Here is a 27,164-nt window from a genome sequence, read left to right as displayed (position 1 = left end):
GACCTTTTATGCACTGCCATCAGCAATTTGCTACCTTGAGCTTACAGCTGAAATAAACTGATTTTTAGAAAACATTGGATCCACAAAGAATAGACCCTTAGCTAGCAGACACACAGGAGTGGTGGCTATAAGCAACGTTCATAGTACAAACGCACCCTCATTAGATCAGAACTGCTCAGGAAATCTGTACTGGAGCTAAGTGGTTCATGCCTGCAACTCCAGTGTCTATGAGGCTGAGGCAAGAGGATGCCTCAAAAACAAGGCCAGTGTGGGCTGCACAGTGAGTTTCAGGCCAGACTGTGCTATGAAGTCAGACTATCTTAAAAAAAAAAAAAAAAAAAGGTAAAGAAAACAAATTTGCACTGGATACAAATCACTCATCCTGTGCACACGTACAAACACATGGACAGAATGGCTCCAGTGCATTCTGTTGCGATGCCTTTATCCTAAGTCAGTGTCCTTAGCTATTGGGTAAACATGGCAACATGAGCCAGTTGACTTTGTCCGTTTCCACGCATGGCATCTTTGGCCAAACACCAGGACTTGGACACAATAATGCAAGGGGAGTAAGTCAAAAGCTCACCACAGCAACCCAGGATCAAAAGCACTATGAAACTGTATTAAGAAGAGGACATCTAATTTTAACCATCAAGGATAAAACTTTGGCTATGTGCTATGACCTTGTTATTTCTACATTCTAATTCATTTGAATCCAAAATTCTGTCACATCCCTCAGAGTTCAATTCCATGTTCTACCACCCATAGAAGAATGGAGGACGCTCCCACACAGCCTCCATACAGTCCATGCCACACGGCACAGCAGGTTGGTTTGGTGGCCAGCTGAAAGCTAAGCTGTGACAGCACTGCTCACTATGCAACAGATAGAGTCTCAGGCCAGAGAACAAAGGCCAAAACACTTTCATCAACATTCTCTCTGGGCAATGAGCTAGTGAGGTTTATTGTACCTACAACTAGTTCTACTGGGGATGGGGGAGGTTAAAAGAAGATTTACTTAAAACAGAATAACAGCTGGAGAGAGGGCTCAGCAGTCAAGGCATTTGTCTGCAGAGCCTAACAACCTGAGTTCAATTCCCCAGTACACACATAAAGCCAGATGCACAAAGTAACAAAATGCTTCTGGAGTCCCTTTGCAGTGCCTGGAGGCCTGGGCATACCCGTTCTGTGTCTCTTCTATCTCTCTCCCTGCTTGCTAATAAAGAAAATTTGAAAAGAAATTTTTTAAACAGAATAACATGCTTCACATTCACTTTAAGTGGCTTCAAACATCAGCAACAAAACGCCAGTGCCCCTGTACCATCACACCACATTCAGCAAGAGAAGAATTTGGCCTCAGTAGTTACCTCCCTCCCGATGGGCCCACACTATCCCTGCGCTGAGGTTTTGCATTCCTGGAGGGAACGGCTACCGCCGCTTCCAGTCTCCAAACTGGCCAACCCGGGAGCATGTGGACATTCTCCCAGCTGGCTCCCTCGTCATGCTCCTGTAGTCTTCAGTTTCCAAAGCAAGTCCACACAAATAAAACTGTCTTCAGATTTTACTAGCCTTTTCTGCCCCTCGACTCCTGCTTTTGATGCAGAGTGCTTTAGAAAAGATCTCCACTGATAAAAAGATGAGGGGTGAGTGCCAGGCAGTAGACATCTGAAAGCCAAGTTACATGACTAACTCACCAACCAAGGATTCAAATTGGTGTCCCACCTAATCAGCATATGTAGTCTTTTTGAAAAAGTATTTATTTATTTCCAAGCAGGGAGAGATAGGACAGACACAAGCAGAGAGAATGGGCGGGCCGGGCCTCCAGATGCATACGTCACTGAGTGCATCATACTGGAAAACTGAACTTGGGTTCTTAGGCTCTAAAGGTAAGTGCCTTAAGTGCTGAGTCATTCACCAGCCCTTTTTTCTTTTTTATATTTATTTATCTGAGAGAGAGAGACTGAGAGAATGCAGGGAGGGAGAGCATATGGGTATGCCAGGGCCTCTTGCCACTGCAAACAAACTTTAGACGCATGTGCCACTTTGTGCATCTGGCTCTACGTGGGTACTGGGGGAAAGAACCCAAGCTGTAAGGCTTTGAATGCAAGCACTTTTAACCACCGAGACATCTCCCTAGCCCTAGTTTATGCATTCTTACTTGTCAAGGAACCTCTAAATCAATGAACAATAGAAATTGGGAATGTGCAAGATTAGGCTGAGGACTCTTGGGGTCAAAATTCCATTCACTTGTTCACTAAGTTACTTAACTGACCTCAGGTTTTAAGGCACAGTCATCTGTAACAAAAAGGGTGTGAAGGGCTGAGCAAATGCACATAAAAGCTGCAGTGTGCTTCTTGCTCAAGCATGAGAAATCTGAGGGGGTTGTCTGACACCATCCAAGTTCGGATCTCCAGATCCCACATCAACAGCTGGGCATGGCCACATGCACCTGGGAACCCTAGTACTGCAAAAGGAGCAGAGGCCAGGAATCACAATGGCTTGCAAAAAGCAGCAAGCTCTGGTATCAGGAAGAGACTCATTCCAGCAAGAATAGCAAGATAAAAGAGCGATGGAGTTCTGAGCCACCACAGTCAAGAGCTCCTGCTACAGGTGAGTGCATGGGACACCATAAGAGCACATACACATACATACACCACACACGTGCACACACACACCATGGCATATGCACACAAGCAAAAACCAAATAATGAAAATAAAATAAATAGAGGGCTGGAAAGATGGCTCAGTGGTTAAGGCACTTGCCTACAAAGCCTAACGGTCTGAGTTCAATCTCCAGTATAAAGCCAGATGCACGAGATGCATGCAGCAGTGGCCTAAGACCATGGTGCGCCCATTCTCTCTGTCTCTCCTCTGTTTGTAAATAAATAAAAAATATTTAAGCCAGGAATGGTGGCACATGTCTTTAACCCCATCACTTGGGAGGCAGAGGTAGGAGGATTGAAGTGGGTTCGAAACCACCCTGAGACTATAAGGTGACTTCCAGGGCAACCTGGACTAGAGCAAGACTCGACTTCGAAAGACCAAAAATAAATAAATAAATAAATAAATAAATAGGGCTAGAGAGATGGCTTAGCACTGAAGGCACTTGTCTGCAAAGCCTAGAGACCCAGGTTCAATTCCCCAGTACCCACATAAGCCATATGCACAAGGTAGTGCTTGAATCTGGCGTTTGTTGGCAGTGGCTAGAAGCCCTGGTGCTCACATTCTTTCTATATCTACCACTTTCTCTCTCTCAAAATTTAAAAAAACAGACAATAAATTTTGTGAATAGCCATATGCACACATAAGAAGAATCTGAGATGCTCAGGCCAGGGATTTATGGGTATTTTATAGGCTTCTGTATTTTAATTTCTGTAATGTGATTGTTTTTAAACACAAGAGATATTAGCTATTCATGAACTGACGAGACTGGTTCTAAAGTAATGCAATTAAGATGAAAGTGGTCATAAGATTTTATTTAAAACTTAGATTTATATAACATTTGATAGCTTATTAAGTACTTTTAATATCTAGTCTAACTATCCAATTTAAATACATAAACATTTAGTAAGAAATTAGCAAGAAGCCAGACATGGTGGAGCACACCTTTAACCCCAGGACTCAAAAGGCAGAGGTAGGAAGATTGCCGTGAGTTCGAGGCCATGAGACTATATACTACATAGTGAATTCCAGGTCAGCCTGGGCTACAGCGAGACCCAAACTCGAAAAACAAAAACAAAAAACAACAACAACAAAAAAAAGCAAGACACTTCTTTCTGAGCAATCATAAAAGGCATAGTGGGACAAATATTTAATGTATGCTAACTTTGGAATTTTATATATTTTTACACATCCTAATTCTTTATTATCAGTGTAAGCTATCATTTATTAACCAGTGGTGCTTAAGTGCAGGATATAAAGGCATGTAATCCCAGAATTCAAGAGACTAAAACTGGATTGTCTCCTAGATTCCAAGTTGGAGACCAGCCTGGGATACTTAGAAGCATTCAAACTTCACTATTCTTCCCATTTTCAGCTGAGATAACCAAGAGCCTGAGAAGTTAAGTGGCTTCGATCAAAGTCGCAACATATGATCAAACTCAATATCCTTCATAGTTTGCCCTCTTAACTACCTAATTACAGAAAAAAACCTGAAATTGATAAGGCCTATGGTGGACTCTGAAAAGAAGACTGAAGGTTATTTTATTATCAAGAAAAACAAAATTAGAAAACATACTAATTGACTCCTTTCTGGAACTAATTCTTATAGCATGATGTTGAGTTTGCCACAATTTATAAAATGGTATTTAATGTAACTGACAGTCACTATGCTGTAATATGAATTCATTTTTTATTTATTTATGTGCAAACGCAGAGAAAGTATATGCATGCCAGGGCCTCCTGCCACTGCAAACAAACTCCAGATGCATGTGCCACTTTGTGCATCTGTCTTTATGTGGGTACTAGGGAATTGAACCCCGGACAGCAGGCTATCTATGCAAGCCTGCCATTGCCTCAGCCTGTGATCTGAATTCACATTGTGAGTCTCTAAGCCAACATTTTGCCAGAAGTCATCTTTCTAGCATATCATGCTGAGCAATCTATGCCTGGGAAACACTTGCCTTTCAATACTAGCCAAGCTCCCTCAATGTACCGCAGTACAGTGCTTGTTGCTCCTAATTTTATAAAAGGAGCTCCAACTATGTGATGCAATTAATTTGGCAAGTAAATGCTCAAAACCTAACTTCACTGCAATTTAGTTCACTCATTTGCTCCACAAGTATTTAATTGTGTTTCTCTAGGCACTATTTTAGGCTCTCAGGAAACCACAGTAAAGCAGTCCTAGACTTTCTGAAACATTTATAACAGGCATAACTATACCTGAAGGTTAAAGCCGGTCAAGTTTTGCTTTGTTTTAAGGCAGGGGCTCACTCTACAGACCAGGCAGGCCTGGAACTCCTTGACCAACCTACCTCAGCCACCTGAGTGCAGGGGTTAAAAGTGTGTGTTGGGGCTGGAGAGATGGCTTAGCGGTTAAGGCACTTGCCTGCAAAGCCAAAGAAGCCTGGATCCACTCTCAGGACCCATGTAAGTCAGATGCACAGGGAGGCACATGCATCTGCAGTTCGTTTGCTGTTGCTGGAGGCCCGGGTGCGCCCATTCTCTCCCTCTCTCTCTATCTCTCTCTCTCTTTCTCAAACAAATAAATAAAATATATTTTTTTAAAAAGAATTATCCCTTTAATAAAAAGTGTGTGCTCATGTCTTTTATTCCAGCACTCAAGACGCTGAGATAAGAGCATCCTGTGAGTTCAAGGCCAACCTGGGGTTACAGAGTGAACTCCATGTCAGCCTGATCTACAGTGAGACCCTACCAGCCTAGGGCATTGTCTGTATTTCTTTAAAAAAAAAAAAAATACACACACACACACACACACATTTGTTTATTTGAGAGAGAGGTGTGCCAGGGCCTCCTGCCACTGCAAACTCCAGATTCATGTACCACCTTGTGTATGTGGTCTACGTGGGTCCTGGGGAATCGAACCTTGGTCCTTTGGCTTTTCAGACAAGCACTATAACCATTAAGCCATCTCTCCAGCCCCCTTTAAAAAATTTTTTAATTTTTTTTAATTTTATTTATTTATTTGAGAGCAACAGACACAGAGAGAAAGACAGATAGAGTGAGAGAGAGAGAATGGGCGCGCCAGGGCTTCCAGCCTCTGCAAACGAACTCCAGACGCGTGCGCCCCCTTGTGCATCTGGCTAACGTGGGACCTGGGGAACCGAGCCTCGAACTGGGGTCCTTAGGCTTCACAGGCAAGCGCTTAACTGCTAAGCCATCTCTCCAGCCCTAAAAATTTTTTTTCATTCACTTATGTGCTTCTTATTAATTTACTCAGCCACCTGAAACCCCACTTCAGAAGACAGTCATAGGAAAAAGTATGTTGCCAATGGCTGTTGAGAAATCCCTGGAAAATGTGTTGAAACACTGATGCCAGGGCCTCACCTCCTGCTGTCTGATACTGAGGTGAGGGAATAGAAACCTACCCATGCTGATATAAGATAGCTGAGGTCTCTGAGAAACCCAGGTAGTTAAGTGGAGCCATTCAGGAGGGAATTATTCTAAGAGCTAGCTCTGTGGCAGAATTTGAATTGAGTGATATGAACCCAACTTTCAGGTAATCAGAATTCTCTACAAACTTAGGAAACTAAAAAGATGAGACTGATAATGTAACTCAGATAGATGAGAGTGAGGGGCAGACCAGTGGTAGAGCACTTGCCTCAGTTTCAATGCCCAACACCACCACAAAGTGGGGAGAGGGAAGAAGTATGAGTAAAGGAAATTTCTAGCATCTCACTTTTAATCTATTGGTCAAGGGTGTGTCTCAATCAAGGCATTTGGAGAAAAGATAAAGAATGCCTAGAATTCTACTAGCAAAATGAGATAAGCAAAAAGGAAAGGAAAATTGCTAGTCAACAGCAAAAGGGGCGGGGGGAAGCTAAGATAGACAAACATTGCAGGGAACTAACCTGCTGCCACTTATTTTATGCCCTATTTCACAATGCTTAGTATATGAACAAGCCACAGGGTTCCAAAGTACATGAAAAATTTGTTCATTTCCTCCTACTCAGGAAGAATAATGAGAAGTTCTATGGCAGTACTCAGCATTTTCAATTCACATTTTTAGATAAATATGAATGCTTGCAATATACAGTCAGAAAGGATCCATAGTGAGCTGCTGCAAAGGCATATGGAACATGGGACATCATTAACCTGGTCACCAATTCAGTGTCTCTCATTTCTTTCTTTTACATCACTTAAATTTTCCTAGGTTCTTTACAAGTCTACAAAAAGATTTTTATTTTAAAAAAAATTGTTCTTAAACTGAATGTTAATTAATTAATCTTAGTATTCGGAAAAGCTAAGGTGGGAAGCTAGGCATGAGTTCAAGGCGAGCCTGAGCTAGAGTAAGACCCTGCCTCAAGAACAACAAAAAAAAATCACCTCGTTTTTAACTTATAAGGAAACTCCCATAAAACAATCTATGTCTCCAGCAAATGAGTTAAAAAAATTTTTCAATAACATAAACAACTAGGTATAACTAAATATTCACTCTAGACCACAAATAAATGTAACCTAATAATTGCATTCCTTCTATTTGGGGGTTTAGAGTCGCACCATGCAAAGCAGCTGGTCTACTGGCTCCGGGCCCCAGTTCCTGCCCTCACGTCCTGTCCACTACATAATCCATGAGCTAGCAACTCCAACCTTCCTCTTCATCTGTCCCACAGGATTAGTCAATCTGCCTCCCCGCCATCTGAACTGAGATTTTCCAGGTGCACTGTCTGTATGATGTCTTCATTGTCCACACTTTTTTTTTATTCTCTGTACATTTTCAGCCACGCAAATAGTGCAAGAGAAAGATATCAACAGATAAACACAAAAGAACTGCATCTGGCCGGGAGCCTGCATGCATTTCAATTTTCCAGGTTGGTTCAGTTTTCTGAATAGCACTGATGATGGCAAAGTTAGAAAGGAAAACTTTCAGATTCAAGATGCTACCCCAAATCTCCACACCCTCCAGCTCCACCGAGAGAAAGCCGCTAGCTCGTCTATTTCTTCAAAAGCAATGCCTTCAGTCTGAATCACAACAAAAGATTGCCCTTGGGCAACGGGATACCAAATAGTCTTCCAAACCAAAGGCAAAGAGAAGTGAAGGGAGGTTCCAGGATACTTCCACGTTGCTTTCCTTTTTTTTTTTTTTTTTTTTTTTTTTTGTCTTTCTGGGAATCCAAATTACATTTCCCGGTCCAAGCAAGAAGGGACCTCAATTGTGTCTTGGGGTCCACACCAGAAACCCGAATCAGTGCGAAGCAAGCGGTAGACCCAGGGGAACGCGCGCACACCGCGAGGGGAGCAGCTTGCTGTAACATACCATCACCGGCAGCCCCACCAAGGGACACTCGGCATTGACTGCCCTTCAGTGACAGCATTTTCAGGCATCAGAAGAGGGTGGAGGGAAAAGGAGGGCTATGCGCTGGGAGCTGGAAGCCGGGGGGGACAGGACGGCGGAGGGAGCTTGGGGGGGCGCGATGCCTGCCGCGAGCTCGGGTTCCCGAAGCAGCCAGGCTGGACCGGCCTGCCCCCCTCCGGCAGCCGAGGGCAGCGGGGTCAGCCTTGCAAGGACCATCCGCCCGTCCGTCCTCCAGCCCGCGATGCGCCCTCGGGAGGAGCGGAGGAAGCACGCTCGGTCAGCCGGGGCCGCGGACGCCCATTCATCCTCCAGTCCGTACCGTGGCCGCCGCCACCCTCGCGGCCCTCCGCGGCGCCCCGGCCTCCCCACGCCGCCGCCCCCGAGACGATGGGAAGGAAGGACGAGGCGGAGCGGCGACCGCGGCTGCGCTTCTCCCCGGGTCGCGCGGCGCGCACAGGGGCTGAAGGGCGGCCGCGGGGACCCCGGCGCCGGGCCGCGGGACTTGGAGGAAGCCCTCCTCCCTCCCTCCCGCTCGCCCGCCCTCGCTCGCTCCCCGCCCGCCCGGGGCGGCCATCTCCGACCCTCGCGCCGACCCCCGCCCCCGCGCGCTTCCCGCGGTCCAGGCCGCCGGCGGCAGCCGAGCTCCTCACCTCATCTCCGGGCGGGTGCGTGCTGCCGCCGCCCCACGGGCAAATCAGTGCAGCTCACACGCCGCGGGGACGAACGCCAGAGCCGCAGCCCCGCACACCATCCCCGCCCGCCAGCCTGCCCGCCGGCCAGCCGACCCTCCGTCCGTCCGTCCGTCCCGGAGCCCCGCTCGCTAGTCTCCCTCGCGAGCCGCCGTAGTACGGAGCAACCAAGCTGCGCGCTCCCTCCCCGCACTCCTCCACTGCTCTCGATCCTTGGCTCCCCAGCTCCCCGGTTCCCTCGCTCCCGCCTATCTCCTCATCTCCCTCCGCGGCCTGCCCCGCCCCGAGCCAACCCTACTCCCCGCCCCTCAGTGGGCGGAGTCAACCTTCCGCCAATAGGAAACGAAAGGCCGCGCCTATGCTCCGCCCCTGTCCCTCTGGCCCCGCCCACCGCTGGGAGCAAAAATAAGAGGCGGAGCCAAAAGAAATGGAGGTGTACGGAGTGACAGCCACATGAGCCAGTCGGGCGCCTGAGAAGGGCCATTCTTCTTTCTTCTCCCCACCCATGTCTCCTCCCACGAAGGCGTAACCAGAGGGCTCCCGGTTCGTGGGAACGAAGATGTGGCTCCACGGTTTGGTGCTTTGCTCTTTTCTGTACCAGAAAGTACGCAACTAAGTTGCAGAAGGTTTTGCAGAAACAAACAACGTGGAGACAAAGGCAAGGCGGCCCTAGGGCCGAGTAAGGTGGTACAGGGGGGTGCGGTTGGAATGAGGAAGGGTGTGGCCTTTGACTCTAATTTGCATAAAACGGAACCCATCCTGGAGCCTCCCCTCTTCGCCCACTTATTGGTAATCCGTGGGGCGGTGCCTTGCGTCTCCACGGAGCGGAGCATGCCGGGAGTTGTAGTTCTCAGTTCCGTTGCTATGGCGTTCTCTACAGCCTCTGGGAGCCCGGCCTCGTCCTGCAGGATTGACGAGCGCGCTGACCAATGGGAGCATCGCTTAGATCCTGAGGGGCGGGCTCTCTGCAGAGAGGTCTGGAAGGTGGCGGTGGCCAAGGCGCTGGCGGTTAAGGTTGTTCCGAGACAGGTGAGCCCGGGAAGCTCGTTGTGTCTTGGGAAATGGGACTTGGGGGTGACCGAAACACCCAAAGTAATCGTCTAGCCCAGGGGAGGATGGCAGTTCGCTTCGTTTTCCTAACTCGGACCCGCTCGAGCTTAGGCCTAGCGGAGCTGAGGCCGCTGGGGGGCGGGTAAGCCTCAATTTGACCGACAGTTCCCCGACCCTGGCGAGGTTGGGATTGTAGGTTTTAATCTTTGCTTTACCTTTCACGTTTATGGAGGCAAAGGTCTGCAACTTCCCTTCTCCCAGGGTGAATCCCCCCTCACCCCAACTTCTTCCTGCAGTAGACTTTCTTTTGCTCTCTCCTTTGCTGCTTCTCCGCCGGCCTTTCTGCCCCTTCAGTTCCTTTTTCAGTATTACCTGAAGCAGGGGGGCTATTTGCCCTCCTCTTTAAGCTATGCGACGGGGCACTCCGGAGCAATACTATTGTAAGAGTCACCTCAGGGTCTTGTTGAAGTGTAGATACTGATTCTGTAGATGTGGGCCTGAGTGTGCATTTTTATTACTTATTTTGTTCTGCATTTTTTAGCAACCTCCCAGGTCTGTGTGATAAGTAGCAAAGGCTCTACATCACCTTTGTTCAATACAAATGTAATTCTCGCCCCTTAGATGTTTTTAGATTTGCTGGGAGCTGCTTTTGAAATATGAAAATAAACACATGAAATTAATGTTACATTTCATTTAACCCAGAGTTTCCTAATACTATTACAACATAAAATCAAATGTTTAAAAATGATGTACTGTATTTTTTGTAGTAACGCTTCCCAATCCTGATGAGCATTTTACACGTACATCACATCTCAATTCTAGCTACACATAGTCCAACTGTTCGGTAGCCACCTGTGGCTATCAGCCACTGTGTAAATACAGATGACTTAAAGGGCCACTATAGAAATTCAAAGGTGGTAACAGTAAGGTTACTGGTGACCAGCCGTTTGCCACTCTGTTATACGGGCTACAGAACTACTACATTTCTCTGCTGAGCTTCCAAAAATAGTAGTAAGAATAATTAACATTTACTAAAATCCAGCTCTTCTGGTGAGTGCTTTGCAAGCATTGCTGTATTTAAATCTTGCAGCAGCCTGTTGGAGTTCACTTACAATTTCTTCATCTTATCCATCAACCACTGCAGTGTGTAATTATTACCATTTATGATTAAGGTCACTTCATTGGTGCTTCTGCTCCAGCTTGTAGCAGGGGATGAAGTGTTCAGATTTGAAACAGTGTTCCCCGTGTGAGATCAAGCTGCCTGACATTTGCAGTAAACTTCTTGATAGCTTTACAATTCTCCATGTTGCTCAATTAAAGGGCTGGATTGAAGAAGAGAGTTGGGAACTTAAAGTCTCTACACCCTCCACTGTTCTGAATCGTTTGAATTCACTTGTGTGGACCTCCCTGAAGAAGGAAGGTGGGAAAGCTTGGGAAATCATGAAATATTTCACTGGAATCACAGGGTTTTCTCCACTCAGGTCTGGTGTAATACCAGCTAGTGGGAGGCTAAGGCAGGTGAATTGCAAGCTCAAGGCCAGCCTGGGCAACTTAGTGAGATCCTGTCTCACAATAATAAAACTAAATATGAGCTATAGAAGCTGTGTTTTCTGGTTTGTAGAACTCTTTCTGTCTGGATAAGTAGAGCCCAGGCTGGCCTCACCCTCTCTAGTGCTAGAATTACAGGCCTTTGCCACTATACCTGGCTTGCAGACCCAGCATATTGTACTACACTCACCTAAGGAATGCTCTGATTACAAGAGCAAAAACACAATATGATAAATAGTGTTTTGCACATTAAATTTATTTTTATACATTATGATACATTTTATGAGGTTATTTTGTCATTAACTTAGTAAATATTTAATCAAACTTACAATTTTGGACTGGAGAGATGGCTTAGCAGTTAAGGTGCTTGCCTGAGAAGCCTAAGGACCCATGTTCAACTCCCCAGATCCCACATTAGCCAGACGCACAAGGTGATGCACGCTCAAGGTCACGCATGCACACAAGGTGGCCTACACATCTGGAGTTCAGTTGCAGTGGCTGGAGGCCATGGTGCACCAGTTCCCCCTCTCTCTCAAAAAGAAAACCTTATAATTTGCATTTTGCATTTTAAACTAAGAATGGGCCCTTAAAGGCCCTATAATAGCAAGTTGGGAAATTAAGCACTTACAGATTCCAATACTGTTAGTAGATAGAGGTATTTTTATTGGATTGGAGGGAGGAAGTGATAAGATATTAGGGAAGGTCCCTCAGTTACCTAGTTTACCTGTTTTGCCCCAATGTCACATGATAAAGCCAGCTTACAGGAAAGACTTCATTCATCACATCATCTTCCATTTTACCCAAGCAGCCCAATGTTAGAAAATACAACACTAATTCAGAACATTTACTATTACATGTCTGGGTTGTTTTGTTTTGTCTTGTTGGTTTTTCAAGGTAGGGGGTCTCACTCTAGCTCAGGTTGACCCGAAATTCACAGTGTAGTCTCAGGCTGATCTTAAACACACAGTGATCCTCCTACCTCAGCCTCCCAAGTGCTGGGATTAAAGGCGTGCACCACCATGTCCTGCTAGGCCATCCCATATTAAATGGCCATATACTGAATAGTAACTGGACCAGAGATTTCCAATCTATGGGATTATGGCCTCCTACTTTCCAACCTATCATCTCTCATTTTAATTGGTATTGGCAGAGGGTTGCATCATGTGAGAAATCCTACAAATCAACTCAATAAAATAAAGCTTTTGTGGAGAAAAGGGAGAGTATTCAAAAATTCTTTTGAGATTTGAAAAAATGTGTTTGATGGGAGCCTCAATGCTCAGTAGGCACATGTTGGAAGCCACTTACTGAATACATAACCTACAGTTTGATATCATCAAGCAATAAACCTTTTTTTATTCTTCTGCTCCCTTTTCTGCTTCTCCAGTAATCTTTAGTTTTCAGGTTGCATAAATGTAGAAATCATGCTATGTTGTATAAAATCAGTGAAATATATTTTGGCAGTATTCACAGATAGCAGCTGCCCGCGCGCGCGTGCACACACACACACAGACCTGCCCTAACACTTAGGAGGTAAAGACAGAAGGATCAGGAAGGACTTTAAGATCATCCTTGGCTCATAATACGTTCAAGGCCAGGGTGGGCCACATGAGATTCTGTCTCAAAAACAAAAGAAGAGAAGGAAGAGGCAAGAAACCTAGATGAAACTGGAGAGGCCTTAACAGCAAACTGACTCCCTTTCCCACTCACCTGATGCTTGAATCCCCTTTATAAAGCTCCTGTCACTGTGTCCAGCCTGTTTAAATTCTGCTAGAAATAAGTGTCATACAGCTTTATTTTTTCTTTATTTTAAATTAATGCAAATTCTGGTAATCCCAGCAAGCAGGAGGATCTTTGCAAAGTGCAAGGCCAGCCTGGTCTGCATAGTGAGACTCATACCTAAAATATAAAAGTAAAATATTCTTATATGTTATTTGCTAGACTTGTTTTCTAGAATGGAACCAAGATAAAGCCCCTGCCACATCATCTCCTGTGCAGAAAAGGCTTCGGAGAAATGTCTTATAGAAGTCAGGCATGGTGGTGCACACCTTAATCCCAGCACTCAAGAGGCAGAGGTGGGAGGATCACCATGAGTTCGAGGCCACCCTCAGACTACATAGTGAATTTCAAGTCAGCCTGGGCTAGAGTGAGACCTTGCCTTGTGAAACCAAAATAAATTAAAAAATGAATAGAAAATGACTTATGGTACCTATTTCTACTTGCCTATGCAAGATAAAGATATCCACTGTTGTGACTGTGCATCCTCTTTCTTTTCGAGGTAGGGTCTCACACCAGTCCAGGCTGACCTGGAATTCACTCTGTTGTCTCAGGGTGGCCTTGAACTCACAGCGATCCAATCCTCCGACTTCTGCCTCCCCAGTGCTGGGATTAAAGGCGTGCACCACCACACCTGGCTTGCTTTTTTTTTTTAAAGATAGGATCTTGCTCTAGCCCAGGGTATTCTAACGGTGGCCTCAAACTCATGGCAGTCCTTCTACCTCTGCCTCCCAAGTGCTGGGATTAAAGGGTACACCACCACCCCCTGCCATCCTCCTTTTTCTTGGAGCACAGTGTCCTCTCTATATCTACCATAATCCATAGCCTGCAAAGTACAGAATGTGATCCTAATATATCACAATAGTTGTTTTGATTACACTGACCATATTTTTAAACTAGATACCTAGATATGTATTTAGACATACTTCTTTTTCTTTTGTGTAGATATGTGTGAAGTCTCATGGATTAAAAAGAACAATATTGAAACATAGGTAACCTCTTCCCAAAAGATCAAAATATAAATGAAGATCTTTTCCAAACAGCCCAACTCATATGATGAAACTGGGCAGAGATCCTGGGATGGGACAGATAAAATGGCATTGGACAGCCCACAAGAGCCTGGCATTATAACTAGGTTGAAGATATGGGACCACATTTTAGTTTTTCTGTAGCCTGTTTGTTGAGATATCTTTGTTTGCCTTTAGAATAAAGGTGAATTATAAACATTACAACTGTGCTCTGAAGTGGCCAGTTTTGCAGGGCTTACCCTGGAGGATAATAAAAATCTGAACATATAAGGTGTTTGGACTTTCAGGAATTAAGTTAGCTATAAAAAACAGGTGGATTAGATGAAAACATGAATTAAGCCATAGGCCTGAGGCATTGAAGTGTTCAAACATCACCCATACTTACATGATGGCCTTTAAGGTGAGCAGGCTCAACAGGACATAATGAGTGAAATGTATATGTCTGATAATGTAAATCAGACAAAGAAGTTGTGACTGAATCTAAGACATGCCTGATGCCTAGAAATTACGGCAAAATTTTCCTTGGGGAAAAAAAAATGAGTCCAGTTACTCATCTGCTGAATCTGTACTTGATCTGATACTCGAGAACATTTTGGCCTGAAAGCATAGATAAGGAATGGCATGTGGAGGTTTTGTTTACCATCATTAATGGATGAGCTCGTTGGGGAATTGAATGTGGCAGAAGAGCCAGTGGAGTTCATGTTGCTAAGAAAAGGAAACCATTTGAAATAACTTCCCCTTGACTTTTTAGAAATCCCTTAGCAAAGCCTAGGAAATGGCTTTGCCTCATAAGAATGAGGGCCTGAATTCAATCCCCAAAACCCATGTAGAAAAGCTAGGCATGGTAGCATGTTTGTAATCCTAGCAGTGAGGAGGCAGATCCCTGAGGCTCACTGCCTAGCCAGCCAGGACAGCCTACTTGATGAGCTCCAGGCCAATGAGAGATCCCATTGTACTTTGGCCTTCACACCCACACATACACATAGGTACACATACTCATACAAATGAATACACACACACACAAATCCTTTAACAGATCAGAACATTTATTAAGTACTTTCTTGAAATATTTGTACTTAAATATTGTATACATAGCCATCTTTCTGTTTTGAAAAGATGTTTTCAATATCTTCTTTTTTTTTAAATTTTTGCTCATCTATTTATTTATTTATTTGAGAGCAACAGACAGAGAGAGAGAAAGGCAGATAGAAGGAGAGAGAATGGGCGCTCCAGGGCCTCTAGCCACTGCAAACGAACTTCAGATGTATGCGCCCCCTTGTGTATCTGGCTAACATGGGTCCTGGGGAGTCGAGCCTCGAACCAGGGTCCTTAGGCTTCACAGGCAAGCAATTAACCACTAAGCCATCTCTCCAGCCCAATATCTTCTTTTTTAAAGAATATTTACTTCTTGGTTTTTCGAGGTATGGTCTTATTCTAGGCCAGGCTGACCTGGAATTCACTCTGTAGTCTCAGGGTGACCTTGAAACTCACTGTGATCCTCCTACCTCTACCTCCAGAGTGCTGGCATTAAAGGCATGCACCGCCATGCCTGGCTATATTTACATTTTTGATATGTTTGTTTGTAGTATGGTGTGTGTGTGTGTTCGCACATGCTGGAGGAGTGTGTTGGGTGTTTTCCTTTATCACTCTTCTATTTTATTTTCCTGAGACAGCCTCTCACTGAACCTGGGGTTCCCTGCTTTTAGATTAGGGATCTTCTTGTCTCTGCCCCCTCCCAGCCCTGGAGTTACAGTCAAGCATGACCATGCCCAGCTTCTTACATGGGAGCTGGGGTCGACCTCCAGCCGTCATGCTTGTACAGCAAGTACTCCTACCCACTGCGCTACCTCATTAGCACCGTAAATGTCTCCTAATTTTTGTTTCTACAGATTTTGTTTGTTTTTTTAATAGTATGGCCATTATAGAAATATAAAATATTAGCAACACAATCTTCAGTCTGTGAATTTATGTCAAATATTTCTACATTCTGATAGACTAGTGAAAACATAAAATCTGCGGCACTTCTTGCAGGGCATATCAGACTACATTTTTTTTTGTTTTGTTTTGTTTTGTTTTTTTTTTTTTTTTTTTTTTTTTTTTTTGGTTTTTCAAGGTAGGGTTTCACTCTAGCCCAGGCTGACCTGGAATTCACTATGGAGTCTCAGGGTGGCCTCGAACTCACAGCGATCCTCCTACCTCTGCCTCCCAAGTGCTGGGATTAAAGGCGTGCGCCACCACACCCGGCTCAGACTACATTTTTACGAGCAAGTGCGTGTAACCTCTGAGCCAGGTTTGGGGTCTCTGGAAAATATGCTATGAGCCAGATGTGGTGGCTCACCCTTGATATCCAAGCACTGGGGAGGCTGAGCAAATAGATCAAATTTGAGGCCAGCCTTAGCTACATAGTAGTGGGTGTGAGGTTAACCTGGACTACACAAGGAAACTCTGTTTCCAAAAAAAAAAAAAAAAACGGTGTCACATTCTCCTGTTGCTCTTGTCCACCTTATATTGGCCAGGGATTGATGTCCACCCTCTGCTCATGCCATCATTTTCCCCTGCCATCATGGAGCTTCCCCTTGAGTCTGTAAGCCAAAATAAACCTTCCCCCCACCAAAAAAAGAGAAAGAATGGGGACCCAGGTTTGATTCCCCAGGACTCACATAATCCAGGTGCACAGGGTGGCACATGTGTCTGGAGTTCATTTGCAGTGACTGAAGGTCCTGGCATGCCCATTCTCCCTCTGAAATAAATCAAATACAATAAAATTTAAATTTAAGAAAGAAAGGGCCAGATGCATGCCTTTAATCCCAGCAGAGGTAGGAAGATCACTGTGAGTTCAAGGCCACCCTGAGACTACATAGTGAATTCCAGGTCAGTCTGGACTAAAGTGAAATCCTACCTCGAAAAACAAACAAACAAACAAATGGAAGGAAGGAAAGAAGGGGCTAGGGAGAGGTTCAGCGGTTAAAGGCACCTCCTTTCAAAGTATGGCAGCCTGGGTTGGGTTCAAGTCCTAGTACCTCATAAAGCAGACACACAAAGTGGTGTGTGCATCTGTAGTTGTTTATAGTGGTAGGAGGCCCTGGTATGCCCATACTCCCCCATTCCTCTCTCAAATAAATAAGGAAAATAAAATTTCTTTAAAGAAAGGAAAAAAGAAAAACAGACAAAAATAGCTTTATCTGTTATTTTGGGGATGTGGCTCAGTGGTAGAGTACTTGTCTAACTCGTATGATGCCCTAAGTTCAATCCCAGGCACTAGAGTAAAAAAAAGTAACACTTTGATTTAGCAAAGTTTATATCAGAACAATTTTGAAGTCACATAACTTTGTTAGAAATACATTAAATATGAATTTTAATTTCTTTGTCATATTTTTATGTGTAAATATCTTTAAGTTCAGTAAAAATTTTATTAAGTAACAATGTATCCCAACCTAAGAAACATGTGTTGTTTGTTTTTTTTTTCTTTTAGGGAACGCCTTACGAATTTGTGTGTCATCCTTGCGCAGGGGCCATGCTAATCTTTGTATCGTTCCAATTTTAGTATATGTGCTGCCGAAGCAAGCACATATGTGGGTTTTGAATATCACTTATTCTACCATTTTCTTAGTGCTAGGAACTCAGAATCCTTTTGGGGAGGTTGTAAAACAAATATTTCCCAATTTTCTTCTGGCCAATTTTACTTTAAAAATCAAATAAATGGATAAAATCACTCTTTCTTTACTTTAACTTCAAGGATTATTTGAGCCCACACAATGCTTAATTGGACCAACTAATCATTAGGGTTTGTATTTGGAGGAACTGTTGGCATGATCTAACTGAAAATATTGGAGATATATACACACAGACATGCCATGTACATGTACATACATGCATGCAAACACACACACACACAGTTTACTTTAGGAGACCCTAAAGAGTACACAGTTACCTTCCTGAGTCTTTGCTAAGGCCCATGTGACTGCTAATCTGGCCACATACCATGTTTTAATATTCAGTGGGCAGCAAATTAAGCAGCTTTCAGAATCACACAGGAAGGCTTTGAAGTCAGCATGCTGACTCCAAATTCCACTCTTGGGAAAGACAGCCTAGTAGGGCCAGACTAAACAGTAGCACAAACTTGTTGGTTTAATAATGAATTAATAGTGAGTCTTGCCGGACATGCTATAGACACCTGTGATCCTGGCACATGAGAGGCCAAGACAGGAGGAATGAGAGTCAGGCCAGCCTGAGCAGGCAAATGAAAGAGTGGCCAGGGCATTGATTCGTCTGTGCACTGGCCAGTAACACTCACCAGTTAGTAAGGAAACCGAGTTTTTGTTTCTGGATGTAACAGTTGTCTAGAAGCCTAGAGCAGACTGGCTGGCATAAGGATGAATGCAGGCAGAGGATTTGCACTTGGTTTACTTAGCCGAGTCTGTAGAATTAATAAATACACTTTCAAAGAATGAACCATGCCTGGAAACCCGGAGATGGGGTAGACATATGGTGTTAAATCATACTAACGCCATCAAACTGAGAGATGGTGTTGGCAAATTGTGGGCGGAATAGAGTAGACGCGAAGAGTGAATATGCATTCCAAGAGCCTTGCAAGCTAGGCGGAAGGGGAAAGACGTAGGACGGATGTGCTGTGTCTATCCTTAGGCTCTTCCCACCCTTTGCCACCCAGCAAACACATTGACAATAGACACCTATAACCAAAGTGGTAGGATTAAATTAACCATTTGAGCTAGCTCACTTTGTCCCCATACACTTGGTTGGTACATGTTACATAATTTGTATGTCTTAAATGTGCACTCATTCTTTTCATTTCTGTAGTTGCTTATCTCATTCTGGGAAGCAGAAACCACTAATCATCTACTTGAGGAATGTTTGTGTGGATTCAGTTAGATGCAGTAAGGTCCCAGCATGCAGAGCTGCCTCTGTGGGCCTGAGATTGCTGCAGGGCCCCATGCTAAAAGACAACCCGTGTTTGGCTTGCTACTCTGCTATTCTAAGTTAGAAATTCTAATAATTCCTAGACAGGGTTCCCCAGATTTTATTTTGCACTGACCTGAAAATTATACAGCCAGTTTTATCAACAATCTCTTAATAAGTGTAAATTCTAATAAATATTCTAGTTTTTAGTGATACATCTCATGTTATCAGCCCAAGAGAAAATCACTAAAAACCATGACCATTAAAAGTAATGACTTTGTAAACCAGGCATGATGGCTCACACCTTTAATACTAACCGAGGTAGGAGGATCACTGTGAGTTTGAAGCCAGCCTGGAGGGAAAGAATGAGTTCCAGGTCAGCCTGGGCTAGAGTGTGACCCTGCCTTCAAAAACAAAGCAAGCCTGGGGCAATGGCCAGTAGCACCTGGTTTGAGAGCCTCAGTTTTGGCCCAGCTGATGCTGTAAGCTCCCAGATATGAATCTTACTCTCTTGAAAGTGCACTTTCTTTGGTGTCAGTACCTTCCCCAAAAGTATATACAAAAATGTCTTAACAACAATTTTTTTTTTTTTTTTTTGGTTTTTCGAGGTAGGGTCTCACTCTGGTCCAGGCTGACCTGGAATTCACTCTGTCATCTCAGGGTGGCCTTGAACTCAGGGTGGCCTTGAACTCACGGTGATCCTCCTACCTCTACCTCCCGAGTGCTGGGATTAAAGGCGTGCGCCACCACGCCCGGCATTAACAACAATTTTTAAGAGCCCCAAACTAGAAGCAGTTCATACGTGGAGTTGATAACTTATTCAAACACAAGAAATATGAAAACATGGAGGGGCTGGAGAAATGGCTTAGCAGTTAAGGCACTTGCCTGCAAAGCCAAAGGACACAGGTTCTATTCCCCAGGGCCCATGTAAGCCAGATGCCCAAGGTGCACATGTGTCTGTAGTTCATTTGCAGTGGCTGGGAGGTCCTGGCTCCTGGCATGCCCATTCTCTCTTTCTGTCACTCTGCCCCTGTCTGTTTCTTTCCCTCCCTCCCTCCCTCCCTCTCTCTCTATCTCTCTCATTCATAAACAAACAAACAAACACTAGTTTTAAAAAGAAAGCAAGCCACAATGGTGACAAGCAGTAGCAGGAGTGAGACTGTCAGACATGGTATTGAAAGAAGGTGAGAAGATAGACATAAAGGTGTATGACCTTGTTTCTGTGAAGTTTAGAAGAACTAACCTGTGTTCATACTCAGGATATTCAGTGTCAGTGGGAGGAGGGAGGAAAGTAATAACATGAGGGAGCATCAGGAGTTCTAGGTATGGTGTCTTCTGCTGGGGTAAGAGCACTTTTAGGATTAGATAAACTGCATACACTTGGGATTTCTGTGCTCTTCTGTATGTATTGTATACTTCTATAAAATTTACCTTTTGAGAAATAGTCTTGCAATATAGTCACTCCGAAAATTACAGAGCCAGCGAGGTGTGGTATCACACGCCTTTAATCCCACCATTTGGGAGGCAGAGATAGGAATATCATTGTAAACTGGGGGTCTCCTGGACTGCATAGTAAGTTCTGATCTATCTCAAAAAGAAAGAAAGACAGAAAACATGCTGGGTGTAGTGGCACCCGCCTTTAATCCCAGTACTGGGGAGACAGAGGTAGGAGGATCACCGAGAGTTCAAGACCACCCTGAGACTACATAGTGAATTCCACATCAACCTGGGCTACAGTGAGACCCTACCTCAGAAAACCAAAAAAAGAAAGAAAACAAGCCTAGCGCTACCTACACATATAATAGGAGGAAAAGGTGTTGACATCAAAATAGAGACTGATTGAGAGGGGGAGGGGATATGATAGAGAGTGGAGCTTTGAAGGGAAGGGGGAGAGGGAATTGTGCTTTATTGTCTATAATTATGGAACTTGTCAATAAAAATATTTTTTAAAGAAAACAGAGGGCTGGAGAGATGGCTCAGCAGTTAAGGCATTTGTCTGCAAAGCATAAGAATCCAGGTTCAATTCTCTGGTACCCATGTAAACCAAATGCACAAGGTGGAGCTTGCTTCAGGAGTTTGTTTGCAGTAGCTGAAGGCCCTGGCATACTCAATTTTCAACCTTGCCTCTCCATCTGCCTCTCTCTCTGCCCACCCCCATAAATAAATAAAATACATTTAAAAAAAACTGCCAGGTGTGGTGGCACATGCCTTTAATCCCAGCACTACAGAAGCAGAGGTAGGAGGATCACTGTGAGTTTGAAGCCTCCCAGAGACTACATAGTTATCTGGGTAAGCCTGGGCTAGAGCGAGACCCTACCTCAAACCCCTTCCCCCCCAAAAAATTGGGGGATCCTTAGAAATATTTTAAGAACTTCACAGAATATAGCTATAAATAAGTTCTGTTAATAGATTTATAGAATATAGGCATGGTAGCACAGATCTGTAATCCCAGTGTTTGGAACATTGAGGCAGGAAGATACCACGTTTGAGATCAGTATGGGCCACAAGCAAGGACTTGTCCTAAAAAAAAATACAGAAAACAGGCTTGAGAAATGGCTTAGCAGTTAAGTGCTTGCCTGTGAAGCCTAAGGACCCCAGTTCAAGGCTCAGTTCCCCAGGACCCACATAAGCCAGATGCTCGAGGTGGTGCATGCATCTGAAGTTCGTTTGTAATGGCTGGAGGCCCTGGCATGCCCATTCTCGCTCTGTCTGCCTCTTTCTCTCTGTGTCTTGTCTGTCGCTCTCAAATAAGTAAATAAAAATTAAAAATAAATTTATTTTTTTTTAATTTTTATTAACATTTTCCATGATTATAAAATATATCCCATGGTAATTCCCTCCCTCCCCACCCCCACACTTTCCCGTTTGAAATTCCATTCTCCATCATATTACCTCCCCATTACAATCATTGTAATTACATATATACAATATCAACCTATTAAGTATCCTCCTCCCTTCCTTTCTCCACCCTTTATGTCTCCTTTTCAACTTACTGGCCTCTGCTACTAAGTATTTTCATTCTCACACAGAAGCCCAGTCATCTGTAGCTAGGATCCACATATGAGAGAGAACATGTGGCGCTTGGCTTTCTGGGCCTGGGTTACCTGACTTAGTATAATACTTTCCAGGTCCATCCATTTTTCTGCAAATTTCATAACTTCATTTTTCTTTACCGCTGAGTAGAACTCCATTGTATAAATGTACCACATCTTCATTATCCACACTCATCTGTTGAGGGACATCTAGGCTGGTTCCATTTCCCAGCTATTATAAATTGAGCAGCAATAAACATGGTTGAGCATGTACTTCTAAGGAAATGAGATGAGTCCTTTGGATATATGCCTAGGAGTGCTATAGCTGGGTCATATGGTAGATCAATCTCTAGCTGCTTTAGGAACCTCCACACTGTTTTCCACAATGGCTGGACCAGATTGCATTCCCACCAGCAGTGCAGAAGGGTTCCTCTTTTTCCACATCCCCGCCAACATTTATGATCATTTGTTTTCATGATGGTGGCCAATCTGACAGGAGTGAGATGGAATCTCAATGTAGTTTTAATCTGCATTTCCCTGATGACTAGTGACGTAGAACATTTTTTAAGATGCTTATATGCCATTCGTATTTCTTCCTTTGAGAACTCTCTATAGCCCATTTTTTGATTGGCTTGTTTGATTCCTTATTATTTAACTTTTTGAGTTCTTTGTATATCCTAGGTATTAATCCTCTATCAGATATATAGCTGGCGAAGATTTTTTCCCATTCTGTAGGTTGCCTCTTTGCTTTTTTCACTGTGTCCTTTGCGGTGCAAAATCTTTGTAATTTCATTAGGTCCTAGTGGTTAATCTGTGGTTTTATTGCCTGAGCAATTGGGGTTGTATTCAGAAAGTCTTTGCCAAGACCAATATGTTGAAGGGTTAAAAAAATAAATAAATAAATTTAAAACCCAGAAAACAAAAAAGGATTATAGACTACCACAAGAAAAAATTAGGTCACAATTTCAGCCATTGTTTTGTCTTGACTATCCACTTTTTCCTTTTCAGCTCTCCTTAAGACATGAAAAGCATTTCAAATTTAACGGTAAATTTCTAAGACTGTTTTTTAAGTACATCTCATATTTTTTATTAAAAAGGAAACACTTCTGTGATATCCAGCCTCCTGACATGCCCTGAAATTAACCATATGTTTTCCTTTACAGTAAAAGTACAGAGATGGCCATATCCTCATTCACATTCACTTATTTATTTCATCTGCGAGACAGTCTGTATAGCCCAGGTTGGCCTTGAACTCTCCATCAGACATGTACTAGCACTGCAGGATAGCTTTTCATTTGATTGCTCTATGAAAGACATGCCATTCCTTGTCTGAGGACCACATTTATGATTGTTAGTTTCTTCTTATCAGTACTACTTCCCCAATTTTGCTTTTATTTGGTCTGGAAGATTCTATTACTTATACTTGTTTGTTTGTTGTAGGTAACTATGAAAGGCTTGTATTTTCAACAGACTTCCTCCAATGAAGAAATAACATTTGTATTTCAAGAAAGGGTAAGAAAGAATAGTTAATCATTAAGTAAAATATAATAATGGATTTCCATAGATAATAAACCCTCTCTTAAATGATGTGTTATCAGTTATTTTGAGTGGATAAAAATGAGTAAAAGTTTAAATGAACCCCTGGATAACTGTCCTTTAATCCTTATGTGAAGATGGTGGTTGATACTGTAATATAACTATATAACCATATGTATATATAAAATACAGTGCACCACCATGCCTGGCCATAACTATATCCTTAATTTAACTTTATTTATTTGAGAGAAAGAGAGAGAAAACACTTACCTGGGTCCTGGGGAATTGAACCTACATCCTTTGGCTTCATAGGCAAATGCCTTAACCACTGAGCCATTGCTCCAGCCCCATAAACTATATCTTTTAAAGTACTACTACAAGAGTTTTCATTTCCTCAGGGTTGTGGTGTGAAAGGTTAGAACCAACTAAGAGTCTCCATGTTGCAGAGTGAACCCAGCTTAGCTGGGGTGGAGCTCACTGACACAATGCCTGCTGAGCATGCACACTGAGCTGGATCTGATCCACAGAAGACTCTGAAAAGTTTTCACATTGTAGCCATAGTATAGAAATACATTTTTTCATATTGTGAGATGGAAAAGATAGAAAAACACTGTTTTCCACCCAAATTTTGGAGCTTGCCAGGCTTACCTCATGCATTAAACTTTACATGATCACTAGTTTTTTATTGCTTTAACTATAAGTAGAAGTTTTGCATACTGCTGTTGAGGAGAAAGGTTTGTAGAGAGCAGCATCACTTCATTGTGAACTCAGCATGAAGAGAAAGAGCAGTCTGCATGCAGTCTTTCAAAGGACTGTAAGAATTTCTGGATCAAGAACATAATCCAGTTTTTCTCTTGCCTTTCACTAACTTCAGAATGATTTAGGTCAGGAATCCAAATGCCTAACAGCTTGATTTCTGCCACCCAGTCATGAACAAGGTCTAAGGTTTAATTGTCTCTTAGTAAAACTTGTTCCATGTTTATACAACCATAAGCATAATTTATAAATTCATCGGTATTTTTTATTATCTTGATAGTACAAATTCGGATATTTTACTTATTTATATTTTATTTATTTGAGACAGAGACAGAGAGAATGTGAGTGCCAGGGCCTCCTTCCATTGCGTATTAACTTTAGATGCACATGCCACTTTATGCATTTGGCTTTAAGTGAGTACTGAGGAATTAAACTTGAGCCATCAGGCTTTGCAAGCAAGGACCTTTAATGTTGAGTCATCTCTCTAGCCCTGCCTTTGATATTTTATACAGATGAATATGAGAAGTAATTAAATTTCATCTTTTTACATTTTGACAGAAACACCCTAAGGGACATGCTGAAAGGTGAAAGACAGATGTTAGAAAAAAGATGAACAAATAGCACGAAAGAATTGCATTTGTTGCATTTAAAAATTCCAAGAATCAGTCGGGCATGGTGGCGCATGCCTTTAATCCCAGCACTTGGGAGGCAAAATAGGAGGATTGCTGTGAGTTTGAGGCCTCCCTGAGACTACATAGTGAATTCAGGTCAGCCTGGGCTAGAGCAAGACCCTACCTTGAAAAACAAAAACAAAATTTAAAAATTAGTTAAGTCTATATTTATATATTACTGTAAAGACCTGATGATTTGAGATCATTTAGCTTAAAAGACAGTGTTTCTTGTTCTGCTTTATTGTTTATGTCTATATATATATTTTTTGATATTTGAACATTTTACAAAACTAAGAACCTTAAAGTTTTTTTAATATATTATCAAACAAACTTTCCTTTATTCTTTTGTGATTATATACTATTGGCTAATTATTTGTGCCTTTAAAAGCTGTTGGCCATAGGATTTGGTTGGGATCCTTTTAATTTTATTCATTTAAGTATTAAAAATTTCCTAACAAAATGGAATGTTCTCATAGGAATGTGTAACACATTATTCTGTTATTTGCTTCTAGGAAAATCTTCCTGTTACAGAGGATAACTTCGTGAAAGTTCAAGTTAAAGCTTGTGCTCTGAGCCAGATAAATACAAAGGTATTGATGCTTTTATTATGGCCAAAAACCAAAAGTTTCATAGTATATTTAGTGAATGAGTATAAAGATAACTGAATTCTGAGTGCCAAGAAATTATTTTCCTTAGAGAAATTTAACAACTAGGAAAAATAATGTCTTTTGTATATTCTTACAATAAGGTAAATTGTCTGACAGGAGATCATGTATTTTTTTAAATATTTATTTTTTATTTATCAGAGAGAATGGGTGCGGCAGGGCCTCTAGCCACTGCAAAACAACTCCAGAAGCACACGTCACCATGTGCATCTGGCTTACATGGATTCTGAGTCTTAGGCTTTACGGGTAAACATCTTAACTGTTAAGCCATCTCCCCAGTCCAAGATCAATGTATTTTACATCATTATGTGAAAATGTTTTAAACTCCTTTACTTTGCAAAAGGCTGAGAGTTGGCTAGGAGGAGGACTCCTTGGTAAAAGGCACTTGCTTACAAAGCTTGCCAGCGCAAGTTTGATCCTCCCCAGTACCCACTTAAAGCTGAGTGTAAAATGATTCACTCTTCTAAGATTCCAGTGACTTATAACAATGGGAGGCAGAGCCACAAGAATCCAGAGCTTGCAGGCCAGCTGGTATGCATTCGCAGCAGCAAGAGACTCAGTCTAAAAGAAAGTGGAAGGGGTTGGAGAGATGGCTTAGTGTTTAAAGTGCCAGCCTGCAAAGCCAAAGGACCCAGGTTCAACTCCCCAGACCCATGTAAGCCAGATAAACATGGTGGTGCATGCATCTGTGGTTCTTTTGCAGCTGTTAGAGACCCTGGTGCACCCATTCTCCCTCTCTCTCCCTCCCTCCACCCCCACAAATAAATAAAATATTTTTGAAAAAAAAGAAAGTAGAAGAAGAGCATAAACACCTCAGAGCTGCCCTCTGTCTTCCACACGTACTCTGGTGTGTACACGCATGCACACATACACATATTTTTTTTGGAAAGGGCTGAGAGTTTACAATTATTAAAGCATATAGATCAAGGGAAAATTGCCTTTACAATAAAAATAGAAACTAAAAACCTAATCAATTTATGTCATTGATAAATATTTTAGCATGACAAGTGTTTTCAGGGTTTTTGTTGTTGTTGTTTTGTTTTGAGACAGAATCTCACTGTAAAGCACTGACTGGCCTTCAGCAAATGTTCCCCTGCTTTAGCCTTCCAAGTGCTGGGGTTACAGGTGTGAACCACCACACTCAGTTTTTCCTTTGTGTCTGTCTTCTGCCTGTTTTTGCTTGAACAGCTGAAGCTTACTTTACCCCAAGTCTGTGGGGTGAAAGCCTAAGCTCGGTGTACAGGCAGGCTGGTCTTCTGTGGGTCCCTCGGCCTCCTTGCTCTGCCCTTCATGCCTTTTCTCTGGGTACACCTACTTCTGGTGTCTCTACTTAGCACTAGTCATGTTTGGCTAGGGATCTACTCTTAGTTTCTGTATCATTTTCTCACTGCTAAGACAATATACCCAACCAAAGGCAGCTTATAGAAGGAATTGTGTGTGGTGCCAGGGGTTGAGCCCAGGGTCTTGAGCGTGGTGAGCAAGCAGTGTGCCACTGAGCTACATGCCCAGCCCCAAATACTGATTTCTAAT

General features: G+C 43.0%; 2 protein-coding genes and 1 non-coding gene across 12 annotated transcripts in view; 1 reads left to right on the top strand and 2 right to left on the bottom strand.

Annotated features, from left to right (window-relative positions):
* Window positions 1-8,740, bottom strand: part of Itsn1 (intersectin 1) — a 227,127-nt gene extending 218,387 nt beyond the window's left edge. For 7 of the 8 annotated variants that reach the window (XM_004654454.2, XM_045150359.1, XM_045150358.1 and 4 more), the window contains exon 1: window positions 8,620-8,740. The gene's annotated coding sequence lies outside the window, so the exon portion shown is untranslated. Of the gene's footprint in view, window positions 1-7,930; window positions 7,973-8,619 lie in introns of those variants that run through there. The other variant, XM_045150356.1, reaches the window with a different exon arrangement.
* A 430-nt stretch (window positions 8,741-9,170) lies between these two features.
* Cryzl1 (crystallin zeta like 1) overlaps window positions 9,171-27,164 on the top strand; it is a 54,220-nt gene continuing 36,226 nt past the window's right edge. Inside the window, exons 1-4 of one of the 3 annotated variants that reach the window (XM_004654452.2) lie at window positions 9,171-9,316; window positions 9,539-9,687; window positions 23,447-23,518; window positions 25,482-25,559. In XM_004654452.2, coding sequence (XP_004654509.2) covers window positions 23,453-23,518; window positions 25,482-25,559 — 144 coding nt within the window. In that variant the 5' untranslated portion in view covers window positions 9,171-9,316; window positions 9,539-9,687; window positions 23,447-23,452. Of the gene's footprint in view, window positions 9,317-9,538; window positions 9,688-23,033; window positions 23,052-23,446; window positions 23,519-25,481; window positions 25,560-27,164 lie in introns of those variants that run through there. The other 2 variants (XM_045151127.1, XM_045151128.1) reach the window with 2 other exon arrangements.
* On the bottom strand, window positions 17,522-17,625 carry LOC123461149. Its single transcript, XR_006637467.1, has one exon. It is a non-coding gene; the product is annotated as a U6 spliceosomal RNA (small nuclear RNA).

The sequence above is a fragment of the Jaculus jaculus genome, chromosome 5 (genome assembly GCF_020740685.1).
Source record: "Jaculus jaculus isolate mJacJac1 chromosome 5, mJacJac1.mat.Y.cur, whole genome shotgun sequence".
NCBI lineage: Eukaryota > Metazoa > Chordata > Mammalia > Rodentia > Dipodidae > Jaculus > Jaculus jaculus.
The sequence above is the reverse complement of the archived record's forward strand: the minus strand, read 5'-3'. Positions and strand labels throughout refer to the sequence as shown.